Source organism: Aquila chrysaetos, chromosome 11, assembly GCF_900496995.4.
Source record: "Aquila chrysaetos chrysaetos chromosome 11, bAquChr1.4, whole genome shotgun sequence".
NCBI classification, from domain to species: domain Eukaryota; kingdom Metazoa; phylum Chordata; class Aves; order Accipitriformes; family Accipitridae; genus Aquila; species Aquila chrysaetos.
This window is the reverse complement of record NC_044014.1, coordinates 9725688-9743016: the sequence shown is the minus strand read 5'-3', so window position 1 is coordinate 9743016 and position 17329 is coordinate 9725688. Positions and strand designations below refer to the sequence as shown.

Genomic DNA, 17329 nt, shown 5'->3' with positions numbered 1-17329 from the left:
GCTGCATTCAGAGTATCTCTCCTGCAGCATACTGCACAAGATACATGAGCTAGCCTTCACCTAGCTAACTTGGAGACCAGCAAGAATCCAATAGCTGCAGCACATAGCTCTCTGCAGCTTAATTTACCACATGTGTCAACTAGCTACATCAAAAGGTATTTAGTATCCAAATTAAATTCCTGTTGTATCTGAAAACATGACACCTTCTTGTATAGCAAAAATCAATTTACTTGGTTTCCTGGGGGAAAAAAGCCAATAAAAAACCAAACAAAAAACCCCAAACCAAACAAACCCACTCCCCCACCCCCCCCAAAGCCCCACGAAGCAAACCAAACCAGGACAAAAGGGGCACGACTGATGTTAATGCATGAAGATTTACAAGAAATTTTAAGTAACTTTTTTAACATGTAACAACTACTACAACTTTAACATTGCAAATAAACAACGCTCCCCACCCCCAAAATGATAATTATTCTGCAATGGCATCTATTGTATCCTGACAAATGACTTTCCAAATGCTTCATGTTATTGTGATGTTCAAATTAACTCCTAGGGAAAAGCGAAACCAAACCAAACCATAGTTATGCTTTCTTCAAGACAAAACTGCAAATGTTTTAGTAGCAAACATGGCTTATTACTTAGATGCTTAGAGCAGCATTTTAGCTCATGTAAATCACCCAGCTCCTGAGATCTGAGTCCGCCTATGCCACAAGAAGGATGAATGTACAAGAAGTGACCTCTGCTGGACAAATTACTCTGCTTTATAGACAACAAACGGGTAGGAGTGGTAGCTTCATTTTGTGTACAATCTGTCAATAAGAACTTAATGTTTTCTTTTTAGAGTTAATTTTTGTTAACTTTCGATATTCAGAAAAAGTGTCTGTGTGGCAAACAGAGATGGATCAGACTGATAACAAAATCAACACCTGCTGGAGTGAGTAATTCTAATCACGGTAAGATACTGCTCCCCCAAAGGTTCCACCAAACTTACTTCTGCAGAAGGGGTAGGTGATAATGTCCTTGGAGACTGCAAAGACATAAAAATAAGGTTAGCAAAACATCTTTGCGTGTAGTGGGCCAGAAAACGGTAATCTAAACATTGCTGAAGATACACTGATATATGGCAACGTAAAATGGCAATGCACAAATTACTGAGGCCAGTGCAGCACTGGAACTTGTTTCTTCCGAATTGTTCTGGAACTGGTCCATAAATCATTGAAGCAATTAAAGTTTCTGGGAGAATCTTTATAAGCATGATTAATTCGGTCAAATATCATGCAACATCATCTCTCAGCCATCTAATCATTGCGGTAATTAAAAAATAGCTGTAAAGATCAAAATCAGAAGGGTTATTAATTTAATAACCATGCCTGTTATGAAGAAGTCTTTAAAGTGGAAATCAAAAGTAAATAATCTTAACTCAGAGCTTTGCAAGGAAAATCAGAAATACAGAACAACTTCCAGGATGAAGCATGTTTTTCCTCCAGCACACATACTCCAGCAAAAATGTGCTTCTCCCCAAGGCCTCACATTTCATACCCATGCAAAGGAGTATGTAGTTGTGATCAACATTTCTTTGATATGATCTCCTTTTAATCTCTGTGTTCTTCCATGGTTACATAAGGAGAACAGACAGGAATTACAAGCATGTATATTGAAAGAACTGCGCAAAGGCCAGTGGGCAGAAATATTATGCACAATATTATGAAAAATTTCTATTACAGAGATAGGGAAACTGAGACAAGAAATACCTTTAGAAATCAAACATAGGATTATGCATACGTTGATGGTACAAACAAGAATAAAGACTATGTATAATTACCAGTTATGGGCCCTTTAATCACAAGACAATTTGAAGCTGGAAGATCAGGACTTAATTACTTTCTTTATGCACTAAACTTCAATATTATTTAATTGCCATAATAAACTGGGCAAGAGATTATGCTTTTAAATAAGACCACAATTATTATAGAATGATACAACTATTAAGGTAATGTCTCAGAAGCAGAACTGCTGATTCTGGTCCAACTATTGCAATACTGTACAACAGCAGTATTGTAAAACATATGCAGAATTTCTGGTAATAAATATCCAGCTATACATTTTGCATTGAGAGACCATTAACTCTCATGGAGCTGGTGACACTGTGAATGCAAAGTATCCAAAAAGGAGTGACATTTTTATTTGGGTATAGAACATCCCCTTTTCAGCAAGTTTCCATAAAGCTTTTTAAAGACTGCTTTCATTTGTTTCCACCAAAGCCCTGAATGTCTTTTACGTTCTTGTCTTCCTAATCCTTTTAACTGCACAAGTTCTATACAGCAAACCACCCTTTCATTATAGATCTAACAGCAGCATCTATAAAAACTTTGCTCCACATGAAACATACCGTACACAGTGCTTTGTAGCATCATTCTCCACAAAACCTGAGAGCTAATCTAAAACTTTCAATATGAATGAAAAAAGCACATATTGTGATGCGCGTTCCCACATTTTTCTACTAGTAATTTATGTGTTACTGTAAATAAATTTCCATAATCTGCAGTGGTTGCCTAGATGCTAAGGTAATGACTACTGTAAAAGGTAGTCACAGGAATCTAAGACTGGGAAGGCATCCCAGAAGGTAACGTGCTGAATCCATGACTAACATTTCATGTATTTTTACTCCATTGCTATCTGACATCACCTTGTTGCTTTTTGGGAAATGGAACCACACTCTGCAGCCAACTTACTGCTTTATCATGCACAGGTGAACTGCCGTATCTCAGACTCTGAGTCTGCCAAGGAATGCTTGTTTCTTCAGGGTTTATGAGGTCTTTTAAAATCTGGTCTATCACAGAAGTCTACATTAGTCAGGTCAAAACACACTGTGCAGTTGACTGAGAAGAAACAGAATAGTAAGCCAGTGGAAATACAGAGTGATGACTCCAGATTGGGGGAGGGGGGGCGGGGGGGGTGAAGAAGTAGTCTGGGTAGAGAGCCTGTTCTGACTAAATTTACAGTAAAACTTCTACTCACTGCAACAGGCTCAATGCTCTACCACTTTGAGATCTAAGGGGCTGCTCTAATACCTTAAGTCATACAGGTCTTCTTGTGCCCTGGGAAATTTCTGCACACTTTTACAGGTGTCATTTTATAACACAAGTTCCAGCATTTCACACCAACCTCATTTTAACTGTCTTTTTCTTGAACTACCAGGTAGGATGCTCCACTTTGAAACATGTATCACATTAGAAAAAATCCTTTTCTCAACAGCTTGTTTCCTGAAAGCTGTTACACACATTCAGTGCTTTCAACAGACAGAATACTAGAAACAAAGGACATGCAGGTAAAATGCTGCTTCTCTCAGTATTTATGCAACAAAAGTCAGAGCTGAGAAAAGACAATTTCAGTCCTAATCAGTTTGCTGCTAGCAGGGCAGAAGTTATAGGACATGAAGAACCTGAGTAACTGACAGTTTCTGGAAACGTTATCACTACATTAAGGGTCAGCCTCAGTAGCAGAAAATTTATTTACAGATCTCATTTCATATCTCTTAATCTCTTTTATCTCAGAAGCTAAACCACCTCTTCATGAGCTCCTTTTCCCGCGCTAACTGCTGGTGGGTCTATAACTAAAATGCCTGGTCCCACTAGATGGTGCTATGTGAAAACATTTTTCATCACAGACTTCCAGAAAAACAAGACTGGGATTTAACTGAACGAGAGTGAGAAATTTTTCAAAGCATGTCCCTTCCATTGCAATAAAGAAGAAAGTCTCATGCTGTGTTTTCTCACTTTCTATGCCTAAAGTATACAATTTTCTTGTAGCCCATTCCCTGTAATTAAGGTTTGTCTCCACTACTGAATTTGGTGGCTCCTGCACATCTCCCTTGTACACCCAGAAATCTTTCTTAGCCGAGCTTAGTGATTTTTTTCCTTTTTTTTAAATCATGGTGAAGGGCATTTCTAGTGTATAAGCTTAAACTCGGGGTCCCCTTTTATTTAACACCACCACATACACACACTTTGCAAAGAGAATGGCAGGCTAAATCACTCAAAGTCTGCAAATCCCTGCCATGACTAAACATGTCACCTCCTTTGCTTTTTAAAGATGATGGTGACTGATGTATGATGTACCAAGATTGTTGTCACTCAATTACCACAACACAAACACAAAGTAAGAGATCACTCCACCCCAATGGGCTTGTGTTCTCATTAGGGCAAGGGAAGGGAGGAAAAACAGGTACAAAGAGGTGAGGTAACTTGCCCAAGGTGACAGAAGGCAGCAGTAGCATTGGGTGGAAAACCCAGATGTTCTGAAAAGAAGGTGAGAGCCCTTCTGTTTCCAGAACAAATTTCTGTAGTCACCAGAAATTAATTGGATTTAATGCTGGTGAAAATACGGGGTAAGAAAACCCCAAAGGCTTTTGCTTATCCCCAGAACAAGAGTAACAGCTAACAACTTCCAACATACTGCTTTGTCAGTGAGAAGCTTCCTCTTAAGGATTAACAAATAGTTCGCCTTCTCTGGGTGAGATTAGTTCCTCTTCTGTGACTAACAAGAGACTTGTGTTTGTAGAGGGTTTTGTGGAATGGGTCAGGCCTGTTGGAACTGGTCAGAGGTCACCAATGAATCTCACAGTAGTTTTGAACCAGATGTCAGCTTGATTCACTACCAACATAAATTTGAGGGGGAAAATTGTGTAATATTCTGACCTGTTATTCTCTTATCTTATTCCTGAGCTGAACAGTCTCTTGAATTTCCAACTCATGTTACAATTCAAAAGACTAAGCCTATGAAACATTAAAGAACAAAGGAGAAAAACGGAGGCAGCTCTGATCTGTTGGTGGGCAGAACACTTTGCTAAGAAAGCAGATTGTCAGTCACTGATCTGGGCATCTTCAGACCACTGGTGCGAATGATTTACTGTACTTCCTTTTTCCTCAGCTTGTCTTCATACTCCATTCAGTTACAGTCAGTAAAGTCACTGAGATTGCAAGAAAGTAAATCCATTTCCATGTCTATTTAGATTTGCATTCAGGAAGTCTGATTTACAGTCAGATGGTATTACATGACAAAACCTGCTTCACTATCTGCACTGGAACCATATAAATAGTAATTGCAGCTATGGAAGTTCACCTGAGAAAACTGGGGGACCTTAAAACCTGAAAGATATCTTTAAATACAAATTTAAGAGAATAAATTAAATAGGTTTTTTTCCATCATTGCAGGATACAAGAATCCTTACTAAATGTGAGGCAGCTATTTACATAATACAACTAACCTGCTATCCCAGATGGAAGAGCACTTCATTCTGACCCAGTTCAGATTTTATCCAGTATGTCTAGCAAAGTGCTCTGGAAATATATTTCCCTTCAATATGTGTAAGAGAAAGCATCCCGCTGCTCTTAATCCTTTTACTGCCCTGTATTCCTCATATTCTGTTGTGAATATCAGTGCTCCACAACACACCACAAGCTTGGGTTTTGCCTCACATTCTGGACTTCGCTGTACTCAAAGACGAGGATATCCATGTGAGTTACAAGAATGCACCTACAGACAGCCTGCAAGCCTCCCCCTGCTCCCCCGCCATTCCTCTGCCAGTGGCTGGTGTTAATGTAGGTGTTTAACTGTGTGTTTAATTGTGCAGTTTCACACATGAGGCATCATCATGATTGTTCCCATTTAAACCCAGATCAAACAGACAAAAAGCACTGTGAACAGCAGCAGCAACAATATCTAGGAGTGTCAATTAGAAACTGTTTCAAAAGAGGATAGAAGCGAAGCAGCCTTTGAATAAAGCATATAGCAGAATGAGTTGCTTGTCGGTTCATTACCTCTCCAAGACTCTGTCTCTCCTGTCTGTCCTCGTAGGCAGAAGTGTAGAATGGCTCATAAGTAATTAGGTCTGGACGTTCAATGTCATAAATGGCCTTGACTTTGGGAATGGCTGCTAAATCCTTGTAATCAAGGATTTCATTGTCTACTTTTGCCTGAAGGTCAAAGACAGAAGATAAATTAACTTACACAAATGCACTGGTAATTTTTGTTTTACACAGAATTTATGATTTTTGTGTATTTGTTGTCACACTGTTGCTACGGAAAACCCTTTTTGGCACTCTACATGCGAAGTGATTGCTTCTTGTTCTTCTCCAGCAAGCCTCCTCTGCAAAAGCACACAGTGTTTTCTCAGTTTAGGAAAGAAAGAACATGGCATATACAGATCTAATACAAAAGTTTCTTATCCCCCGTAGTCAGCTGTAAAGGTCAGCTCTGCAAATGACTCATTTTGTGGCCTCAGGCAAGTATTTTCACCTTTCTGCTCTTGTTTTCCCCATATGTAAAATGTGTGATAACATCAATTTAGTTTGCAGATTACAGAGATTATGAGAGGATTCCATGCAGAAGACCACAGACAGAAATTCAACTTACAACTGTGCACACGAGAGGAAATAAAACTTATTACAAGGAAATAAAAAGGCAAGCAGGACTATTTGTCAGGACTGGGTATCCAAACTCCAACTGAAATTATTATATTGCACTCATCGCTCAACCTATACCCAAGCTTCTGACTAAGGCATATGTTGCTTACTAACTGCATACTACGTAGTAGTAACATAGACTATTTTTTCCACTAAAACTGCAAGGACCTCTTGACTAGTTAAAAAATGGAAGTAGGAAATCAGTTCCAAAGACAGCTGCACCCATTAGAAGAAGCTAGAAAGAGACCTTGCATATAGTTTAGATAGCTAATATCTTTCCTTACTTAAAAAAGGCTTCTAAAAAAATCATCATACATTCTTAGGCACCTTACAGAAACAGATTTGATGATTAAAACCGAAAGGGAATATTCAAATTGGTTTTCAATTCTTCTACTAGATATTTTATTTATTCATAGCAAGCTGCACAAGGAAACAAGGCTGATCTGTTTCTACTCTCATTCAGTTCCATTCTTGCTGAGTACTAGCACCTAGTATTTTCAGAGTAAAGTGCATTTGCCTTCCCAAGCTCTCAAAACAACCACTGGTCTTGGTGGTTCTTAAGCAATGCCATAAATTAGAAGCAACACAAAACATTTTTTGATAGAGAAGGAAGGTTTGAAATAGTTAGGAAATACACGTTCTAAAAATAGCCTCAAATCTGTTCAGTTTTTGTTCACCAGATATAACAAAATACCTTAAGCGAATTAACCCTTAAAATATGTAGGTATATTAAGGTATGTTATTTCTGTAATATTTTTACCACAGTCTGTTAATGAGCTGCAAATATGTCTGGATATTCTTAATCCAATATAAATTACCATAGATATTTCTGTAGATCCTGGTCTAGGCCACCATGTTGCCCTACAGACTGTGCTGTTGAGCAGCAGTTAAATTTCATAACCTACAGCTTATGAAGTTGATAGTACCAGCAGACCAGCAGTTCTCCAGGACATGCTCTGCGTTTTGATACTTGCAGTGTGAACATTTTTAATATATCAGATAATTTTTGTTGCTGTTGCTGAAATACACTGAAGAACTAGTATTTAACTCAAACTCAGGACTTGAGATTTGTAATTTTGGTAATTTTTCTGCATTATTATACAAGCAACTGATAAATTTCTGTGTCTTACACTACATTTTCACCTGTGATTCAGCATTATGCATAGGTAACAGAAAAGAAAGTTTGCCCTGTGGTCTGCCTCTTCTTCCCAGCATACCTTCATCTTTGCCCCCCTCATAAGGGACTCTCTCTCACTAACTTGTCTTCCTGTGGTTTTCTTCCTTAGCTGTTATCTTCCACTTCTACCTCGGGTTTTGTGCAGGTTATCTGTGAGCATGGTTTATATGAGGACAAAGGTTATATGGACTTTCAAGGAACAGGATTCTTAAATGGATGTGAGTTTTTGGAAGTGTAGGTTATATGCATGGAAATACAGCAAGTTTGAGAAGGCTGAGTTGTTCTGTTATTCACCCAAGTACATGTGAGTTGATCTTCTTCCTCCTTAGAACTGTCTTAGTACAGCCACAAAAGATGACTTTTTTTTTTGACCCTGTGGACTTCTTTGCCAAGAAAAAAAAAAAGGTACTGACATTTACAACACTGAAATGCCTGGAAAAGTGGTATGAAAAGAGGAGAAAAACATTATTCCTTTGAAAATTTGGGGCCAACCTTCTGCTGATGTATTTCCAATTTCAATTTCTAAGATCCTATGGGCTCAAAAGGTACCAATAATAAGGCCAAGAAGTGAAAGAGATCCTCTAAAATAATGAAAGAGGAGGCTCAATTACTGAAGGAATCATATTAACACTCTACATCTCAGGTAAACACAAATAAAATAGTATATCAATAGCTTTGCATTTTCAGCACTGTTAATTTAGTAAAAGAAGGATGCTTAGTATCATTTTTGTTCTTAAATAAAAAACACCTTTCTTTCCACAACCAAACCATCTGTCTTCTGAAACGGAAGGTGCTGTACCAGCCAGGCTTCTTTTAGTGTAGCTGACCCTCCTCCCCACGTCCTCCAACTGCAGACAGCAGATCTCTCAAGAACTGCATATTGAGGTGCACACATCTCCTCACATAACCCCTAACAAAGTCAGACGACCTGTCTGCCTTCTGTCCCTCTTCACACCACCAAATGACTTCAAGAGATTTACTGTATCTTTCTAAGGGAAATGTGACCTGGAAAAGGCCTACCCTGCTCTTGAAATTCTGTAGTTATAAAAACTGCATGGAGAGAGTCTGAACAATTTAACCACTAGAATAAAGGCATTAGCATCAGTATAAAAGCGATTTATTTCAGCATGAAGTATTTTACGTGCAAGCAAGGGATCGGCAGCCTATTCATCAGAAGGCATACTTACATAGATAGTGTGGCCTGGAGAGCCAGGTATACTGGAACCTGGTCTGGAATAAATGCTTTCCGATGATGTTCTTGTAGGCTGCAAAACAAAAAGTAACTTTTCAGAGCAACCTGAAGCCATTAACATTGGTAATTTGGGTTTTAAGTGAAGAAATCTGCATACATCTTGAAATTAACTGAATTTAGGAAAAAATGTTGACACAAATGCAAGCATTCTGGCAAATTTCACAATCTTGTGAGGCAAGTAGGCTTTTCTTTTTGGTAGGGGAAGGAGTGCTGTGAGAGGGCAAAGAGGTTTTCTAAATCATACAATGTAAAAGACTGTTCATTAATAATAATGAACAAAATCAAACAACACCTGCCAGAGACACTGCAAGTAGCCATACAAAGTACGACCCAGGATAGTCCTGCTGCTCATTTTATCAAAATGTTAGTTCACAAACAGCTAGAGGTATCAGCAGTTCAGCAGACAAAACCATTGAGAGGAGCACAGCACACACGTTATCACTTTCCAGGTGTTCAATCACTGGATTTCCATTACAAATACAGAACTGAATTCAGTCCTTCTAAGTAGAAGTACCAGAAATCCTTGGCTTGGAGCTGTTCCTACATCTGCAGCACAATCTAGATGCAACATGAAAGCTCGACTGTTGATTGAAATTTCATGATTCCCCATACTACGAAAGTCCTGATGTTTAATGACAACGTCTTACAAACTGAAATTCATGAGAACAGGCACATTCCTACAGAGCCAGTGCTTTTACACATTTAGTAGATTTTCCAACACTTCATCAGGACTAAGCAGACACTGATTCCCTGGGGAAAGTTTTGTGAGAGGAGACAAAATGACTTATCACTGAGATGTGGGGATCCTGAAAACTTGGTGAATTTGAAAAACATCTGGTCGATCAAAAATCACCCAGGCTACCATGGCCATTACTCCTAAACTTGGCATGCAGCAGACACAGAAGAGTAGTCAACGATATCCCACTTGCAACTGAGAAACCATGAACAATTTTTGCTCCCTAATTGACTGCAAAGACCAAATCCCCATCACAAAGCAATGCATCAGCAGATGACTCTGATGACACTACTGCAGTGGGATACTTCAAAGTCACTGAAAATTAAATCTTGGTAAATAGTCCTTACCTCGTCAGCTTGTGACATTGAACTAAGGGACCTTCAGGCACACACTGAAGAGAAACAAAACTTGACAGCCTGGCTCGCTGATTTTTCTTAGGAAATATCTAGATTGAATGCAAGGCTACTGGACCTTTCTTATCTCACAGCATGCATTTCCTGAAAGGATCTTTCAACCGACCTCAGAGTCTTTCTACTTTTTATTTCATAGCCAGGAAAGCTATTGGAACCATCCATATAAAAAATGCTGAAGACTAGAAAGACTAGCAGGCTTTCTCTGACTTCATTTGTGGAAATGAAATCACCACATTCAGGGAGGATCAGAGGCAAAAAGGCTTTGAACATGTTCCACCAAAAAAACATGAAGGTTCAGATCAGAGAGCAGATGTGGCCATGGACTGATACAATCACAAATCCTCTCCAGAGCATGTCTGAGAACACTTTCTCAGCTGGACCTTTATGTGTTTCTTTCCTTTTCTCTCTGTAGCTGCAAATTCCTACATCCCAGAAGGGAACAGAAATTTCTCAGCTGCCCTTAAGCTCCTCCCATGATGCAATCAAAGCAACAAAACCAACAACAACCACCTGTTTCATGGAAATGTTACAAGAATTAAGCTGGAAAATCTGGCTGTTGTTGAGAAACACTTTATTCTCCCTTCCATTCTGCCATTTCACACCACTGTCTGTTTGAGTGGAGACACATGTAACATGTTGCTGCAGTTGCTATGGAAAACAATTGTTTTCATGACAACATATGGAACAGTATTAAGTAGTTGAGGTACTTTTAGGGGTTTCTCTGTTACCTTTGGCTTGTGGCAGACATACTTTAAGAGTTCTGTCTGCTCAATTCTCCCTGTTGTAGGAAAACAAGCGTTAGAGGCAGTTATGGCTTCTTCCCACCTGGCAGGCCCTCTGGGTTGCTCTTCACTCTGGATCTTTCATAATAACTTCAGAAAACAAGAAATTTTCAGCCCTTGGTTCATCTCCTTAGTCTCATCTCTTAGTGTCACTACTAAAAACCTTTCCAGCAAAGGAAAATTCACTTGTATTTATCACTTCAGTGAATTTATTAAATAAAGTTAGAGACCTTAAGATAGTTTCAGCCAAATCCTGCTAACTAACAACTTACTTAGGTGCTCTTAACCCTGGAGTACAGGAGCAGTTGTCAGATGGACTGGCAAGTTGTAGCATCTGTTCTTCATTTCCTCACTGTGTTTCTGCTCCAAGCTCCTCATTACCATCCCATTAACACAGCCATGAGCCAGATATGACATGAGCCTTTAAAACCAGTTTTCTATTTTCTATAATTCTTCCTGCTTACATCAGTTTTACCTTCCGTCTATCGCAAAGCTCCGCACTCCCTGGGCAGGATGCCAGCCTGCCAGCCACTGCCTAAGCACACACCGTTCCTCTCCTGAGGAGCTTAATCCAAGCAGACCTGGGACTCTGTGGCTCCTCTATTCACCTCCAGTCCTGTATCTTGCTTAAGTTCACAACATACCCCAGAAGACAGTGCATGAAAAAGAGAACTTCTACATCTCCTCTCACCCTTCCTGCCTCACTTTGCCCTATTTCTTGTTTTGAATTACACAGGCTGTTTCCATCACAGATGGCTATTTCCTACTCTGCTGCTCCCATATGGTCTGGAATCCTTCACAGCTCTGCACCTTCCCCTAAAGACAATTGCATTGTACTTAAAAACATTTGTGCTGCCTGCCTTAACAAATATACACTAAAGATTCCTTGATATAAGCTGTTCCTCTGGCATACTTTTACTTGCTGTGGTTGGCTCCTCTCCTAACAGACCTATAACAGCTCCTGACTGAAAAAGTGTGACAGGGTATGTACGGCTTTTATTAGATTGTACATTACATCTTCATTAGCAGTCGAGAATCCCTGACCCTGCGTACCACTGTTGTGACTTTATATCTTAAACAGGTGGCAAGAGACACACTGGAGGTCAAGTTCTCTACTGATGTAACTGCAGTGGGGTGTAAATTCCACCCTAGAGGACAGCTGATCAGAGCACAGGCGAAACAGGAATAGCAGCTATCCCTGATTTAACCTTTAACCTTCAGTAGAGATACCATGTGAGCATCTCTTGCACACATTATCGGAAGAAGACAGGTAAAGAAATTAGAGGAAACATCCTTTAATATGAATGCATTAATTTAGAGGTATTTCCTTCCATCACAATAGTCCTGTGGCACTACACTCCCAGCAACAAAACAAGTTAAGCTGCTTACTTCTTCTACAAACAGATCTGGAACACTCTTTATATGATTGTTCTTGTTCTTGAAGGATTCAAATAGAGCTTTTCATAATGCCACCTTTGTGCAGAGAAATTTAAAGCAAACTTCTATGAAGAACTACAACTAATCTTTTTTCTTTTCTTGTGGTGCATGGCCTTTCTCCACATTCTCTGACAGTAGAAAAGTCATCTTTTTTTTCTTTCCTCTTCCACCCAAAGAGATGTAACAGTAGTAAATATATCAATATGGGATTTCTGTACCAGATACAGGAAGTCTATGAAGTGTATGAAAAAAATCGATAGAAATTCAGTCAATAGAAATTCATGCAAGTCACTAAAGGAGCCAAAGGAAAGAACCAGATCACAAAGCATCTAAAGTATCTGCAAGACTTCTCAGTTATTTTCCACTTTATCACAGACTTCTTATCTTTATGTTTTTGTTCTTCATTCCATGCACTTGTCTTGAGTGCAAAAGTTCTTTACGAACTTCATTTGCAGACTGGCACAGGTAACACCGTCATGCTCATCCTATCAGGTTGACATGAATTATCGTGTCACCCATGCTTATGCCCCAAATTGATTAACTTTTCAATTTAATATTAGATTGCAAAGCTTAAGATGTTAATCTGCATTTACCTCAGTTTGTCATGTCATCATGCATGGCACATCATCTAAATAAATAACTTTAAAAAAAAAAAATATCCACGCTAGAGCCATTCACATTGTCCAGATGCTGCTACAATGTGGTGGCTCTGGCTTTCTCAAGTACAGATGTTCAGAATCATGCTCTATAAAAACTTAGAAGTGCAGGCAACCAGATCAAAACTGATCCCAAGAACATCTGGCCAAATGGATGCACTATTGTTTAACAAAGGCATTGTCAGCATTGTTTACAGTACCTGCCTTAGTTTTTTGATAGAGTTCATTATGCAAGGCGGTGATAATAGCTGCAGAAGAATGAATATGTTTTCACTTAATAACATTTAACATTATAGCTTAAGCAAATTCTCTAAACCTCAGAAGCTGCTTTAAGTGAAGCATGTTTAAAAATAAACTAATAGAAGACTACGATATAATTTATTCTACTAGGCAGACACAATTTTGCAATAGCAAGGAATTTGGCTTTTTCAGTACAAGACTTACTACTCTGACTACCTGCTTCATCAACTGCAAGGTTTTACAGTTATTTAGGACTTGGAACCAGGGTTCATGAAACACAGGCTTCCTATGGATTTCAGTAATTTTCAGTGGCCGTGTACAAGACCAGTAAAGCACCTCAGTGTTACAGCATTCATTGTGCCTGTCTGCTAGTTTAACTGTACCCTTCTCCTTACAAGAGTGTTTCCTTCTAATGCATGCATTCATTATTTCTCTGCCTAAAAAGTCTACACTATGTAAGCATCAAGACAAAAACTAGTGAACAGGTTAGTTCAAACTCACACAGACACACATATTAATAGGTTACAACTAATTTTTCTTCCTTTCCAGACACAAAGGCTAGAGAGGAGAATGAATTTTCAACACATAATCATTGAAGGCACATTGCTACCAAACAAACTTTTAAAAGACTACTCATGCAAATGTAGCCTTCACCAAGGGTAAGTTAAGTGGAAAGCAGAAGAAAATAAAGTGGGAAGCCTAGAACATACTGAATTCAACAGGAAACTTCTCAGAGAATTAACAGGATTTCACCCCGCAATTTTCAACCTACAATTTTCACATAGATTCAAGCCTTTGGCCCATCTTTGTAGCAACAGCAATGATAGTATCTTTGTGTCTATTCTGCAGAAGAACACTCGAAGCCAAAATCTGCCTTGAATTACACTTTGTATAATGATTATGTAAATCTAAACAGAATTTAATACTGACTGAATTTACACAAGAGTACATTCATCTGACCCTAAGCTATTTGTATCTTACACAGTCTACAAATCAGGAAAAAGAACATACCTTTATTTTGACATGGGCTGCTCCTATTTGGCCTTGCATATTTTTCTAATACATTGGATAGGATTTGTTTTTTTAATCCTAAGGCTCCTGGATTTCAGCACCAGAAACTCAAGACTTGTGCATGCTAAGCTGAACACAAAAAGCTACTACGCTTGCCTAAAAGATGACTGAGATGGTCCCACAGTTTGCTGTTCGCAACTCCAACACTCGATTCCATAAAGCCCAGGACTGCAGAGGCACTGCCCTCCTTAGGAGCACTGATAACACATCTTTATAGCTGTATTTTCTTGATACATATTTCTGTAGCTAACAGAGCGCACAGCATTCAAGAGTGGTTAATACACTGCAACATCCTAAGTTAACTGACTGAAGTACTGTGCTGGACAAAGGGCACAGGGCTTGCATTAACTCCCACTGAATCACAGCATTGGATTCAACCATATAATGCTACCCTGCAGACTAACACAATCTAACACAAATATCCTGTCCTGGCTGATAATATGACTACATCTACTTTGCAATTAGAGATGTGAAGGCAGCACCAGCAGACACAATGGGAATCCAGTGGCACGGACTCTATCAGCCTGCCTGCCCACCACTAGCCTGTACTAAGCCCGTATCAGTACATTCTTACTTCGTTATCAGCTGAAAGCTACCTCAGGTGTGCCTGCATGCAGTACAGCCACATGTGCCCCCACAGCAGACACAAGTAATAAGCCCTGAATAAACTGCCCTGAAGGAGAAGAAATGGAAGCGGGTGGTGTTTGGAGGTGCTAAGCAAACTCAAGGAAGTCTGGAAGTAGACATGTAGTCCAGAATCAAGAGGACAGGGAGGATCTCCCAACTTGGATGTGGATGTGCCCCAGATTAGAGAGGGGCAAATGCTCTTGGGCAGCACACAGAACATGTCCAAACCTGGAATTTTGTAAATATTTTCTCAACTAAAGTATTCATGTGTAGTTGGTCAATACATATAAAAAAGGAACTTATTTAACTGGTGGCATTTTTTTTTCTAAAAGCATGAGACGTTGTTCATGAAAACTACTTCTTTTTAACCATCACTTTAAAGTCAGATGCTTTTCACCATTTTCATTTGCTTCATATTTGCACTCCAATTTTTCGTTTTAGAAGAAAAACTTTCTGTAACGCTGGAAGAACAATACTACAGCCCCCAAAAGCTCATCTGAATCTAAAAAAAAAAAATTAATTTAAAGCATTTCATTAAGCAAAATAAAAAATGTGAGAATTAACAAACAACACTGCACCACATGATGCAAAATACAGCGTCAGTGCCCCTGGTGGCAAGTGATAGCAGGAAAGCTGTGTGGCAGAAGTAGTAGCAAGCACAGCAAATGACAATAATGAAGAATCTTCTCAGTAAAGAAGACCATTATCAACACTATGAAAACACAACAGCAAACCTCTGCAGAGCGTGGCCTGCGCAGAACCAGACTCTTTGGATAAAAGAACTCAGATGAGGAATGCTGTCATGAAAAACAAAAGGGAAAAATGAGTGAAAAGGAAAGCAGTCTCACCAGCTCAGTGGTCAAGCTCTTTTTTCAATCAAATTACTAATATCTACTTGCTAGATAATAATCTGTACATTATAATATCTATATTACTTACTGATCCCCGCAGAATCACGAACAGCCAGACAGTTGTAAAAAAAACCCCTAAGCAACATATATTTTTGTAACACATATATGGTTGCTTTATTTTCTGCTTGTTTTGGCTTTGTAATCCTCCACAAATATCCAGTGGGGGGAAGATCTAAAGCAACCATTGTTTTTATGAACTCCCTCTCAGATCTTGACCAGCTAGAATGCCGATCAGTTTATATCACAATTCAGTTACTGAGAGAAAACAGAACTTGCTGAAAACTTCTGAAGTGACTTCAGTGATAAAAGGGCTTTTTGTTTTGTTTTGCTCTATAGGGTAAGGAAACTTAGCAGAGCAAATAGGCCATATCACTGGCTTTTTGCAGAACCACCAGAAAATCTAGGCCTGACCCTGAAAGTGGCTATATTTGTCAACTCATAAAGCAGATTCCAATTCTCACATCAGATCTAAATGTGTGTCATAAGAAACAAAGTCAACGAAAGTACAGTTCGTAATTTAGTGGTGACATGTTTAAATAGCACATAGTTCCCCGTTTCATTTGTTTCTGTACCTACCTGTTTGCTATTGCCTTCATTTGAGTCAGCAGAATGAAATGTGTGTCAACGTCAGCAAAGTGAACTCAAACTGATTTTAAAATAAGGTGTCTGACTTTGCATTGGAGTAGATAGAGATGATCTGTGATGGACAGCTGAAGCTAAAAATTCTCCATCTCTCCAGCTAGCTACAGTACAGTGCATTTGTCAATGCTTTTTAAAGATATTAAACCTCTGCATAGAAGCTCTCATCTAGGAAAATGCGACCTTGGATAGCTCATTTCTCAGATGTTCCCTTAATATGCATTCTTTCGCTTCGCTTCATTTTCCTGCAAGAACTCACTTAAGCAAAGTCTTGCAGGTGGATGAATTCACTTACTTCACTCACTTCAATTAAAATTAGCTGAGGGAGAAGACAACTGACATGCTTGAATGTGTGATGGAAAAAAGGAAAATATTTGAAGAGGACTTTGGCCATTTCCATGGGGAATGGAAATAAGCCAACTGATTTATAAGGTCAGCTGGAGAATGTTCATAAGGGCTAAAATGTAGCCAGGAGTGCTTTGATAAGACTCTTGGATCCAAGTGAAAGGGAGGTATTGTACCCCAACTATTCACTACAAAGCACAAGCATTCTGACGCTTAAGCAGGGCCAAAACACTGTCTTACATTCAAACTGTTAAATGAGGAAGAAAATCCGGTCCGGCATAATTTTCCATTTTCTTATGGAAAGTCAGGACAGAACAATGTGCAAATGCTGGATGGTACCTACAGTGACGTTTGGCCATGCTAGATCACATGCCCATCTAGGGCCAATTATAATTCTGTATTACCAGCAGAGCCCACACTAACATGAACTCTGGTCAACAAAAATTTATCTGCACATTACCTACAATCATAGTAAATTCTCTGCAGGGGATGTTTTACAGACCAGTGCACCTGAATAAATTCTGAAGAGCGTGGCTTCCTGTGAATAAGCCACACATAGAACACAACCCACAGGATATC

The 17329-nt window shown here is 39.1% G+C and overlaps 1 protein-coding gene across 21 annotated transcripts in view; it reads right to left on the bottom strand.

The window, feature by feature from the left end:
- ABLIM1 (actin binding LIM protein 1) overlaps nt 1-17329 on the bottom strand; it is a 212467-nt gene that overhangs the window by 34255 nt on the left and 160883 nt on the right. For 9 of the 21 annotated variants that reach the window (XM_030030508.2, XM_030030492.2, XM_030030493.2 and 6 more), the window contains 5 exons: nt 15590-15652; nt 13118-13165; nt 8829-8906; nt 5820-5975; nt 992-1027 (listed from right to left, as the gene is read on the bottom strand). In XM_030030508.2, coding sequence (XP_029886368.1) covers nt 992-1027; nt 5820-5975; nt 8829-8906; nt 13118-13165; nt 15590-15652 — 381 coding nt within the window. The remainder of the gene's footprint in view (nt 1-991; nt 1028-5819; nt 5976-8828; nt 8907-13117; nt 13166-15589; nt 15653-17329) is intronic. The other 12 variants (XM_030030498.2, XM_030030500.2, XM_030030510.2 and 9 more) reach the window with 6 other exon arrangements.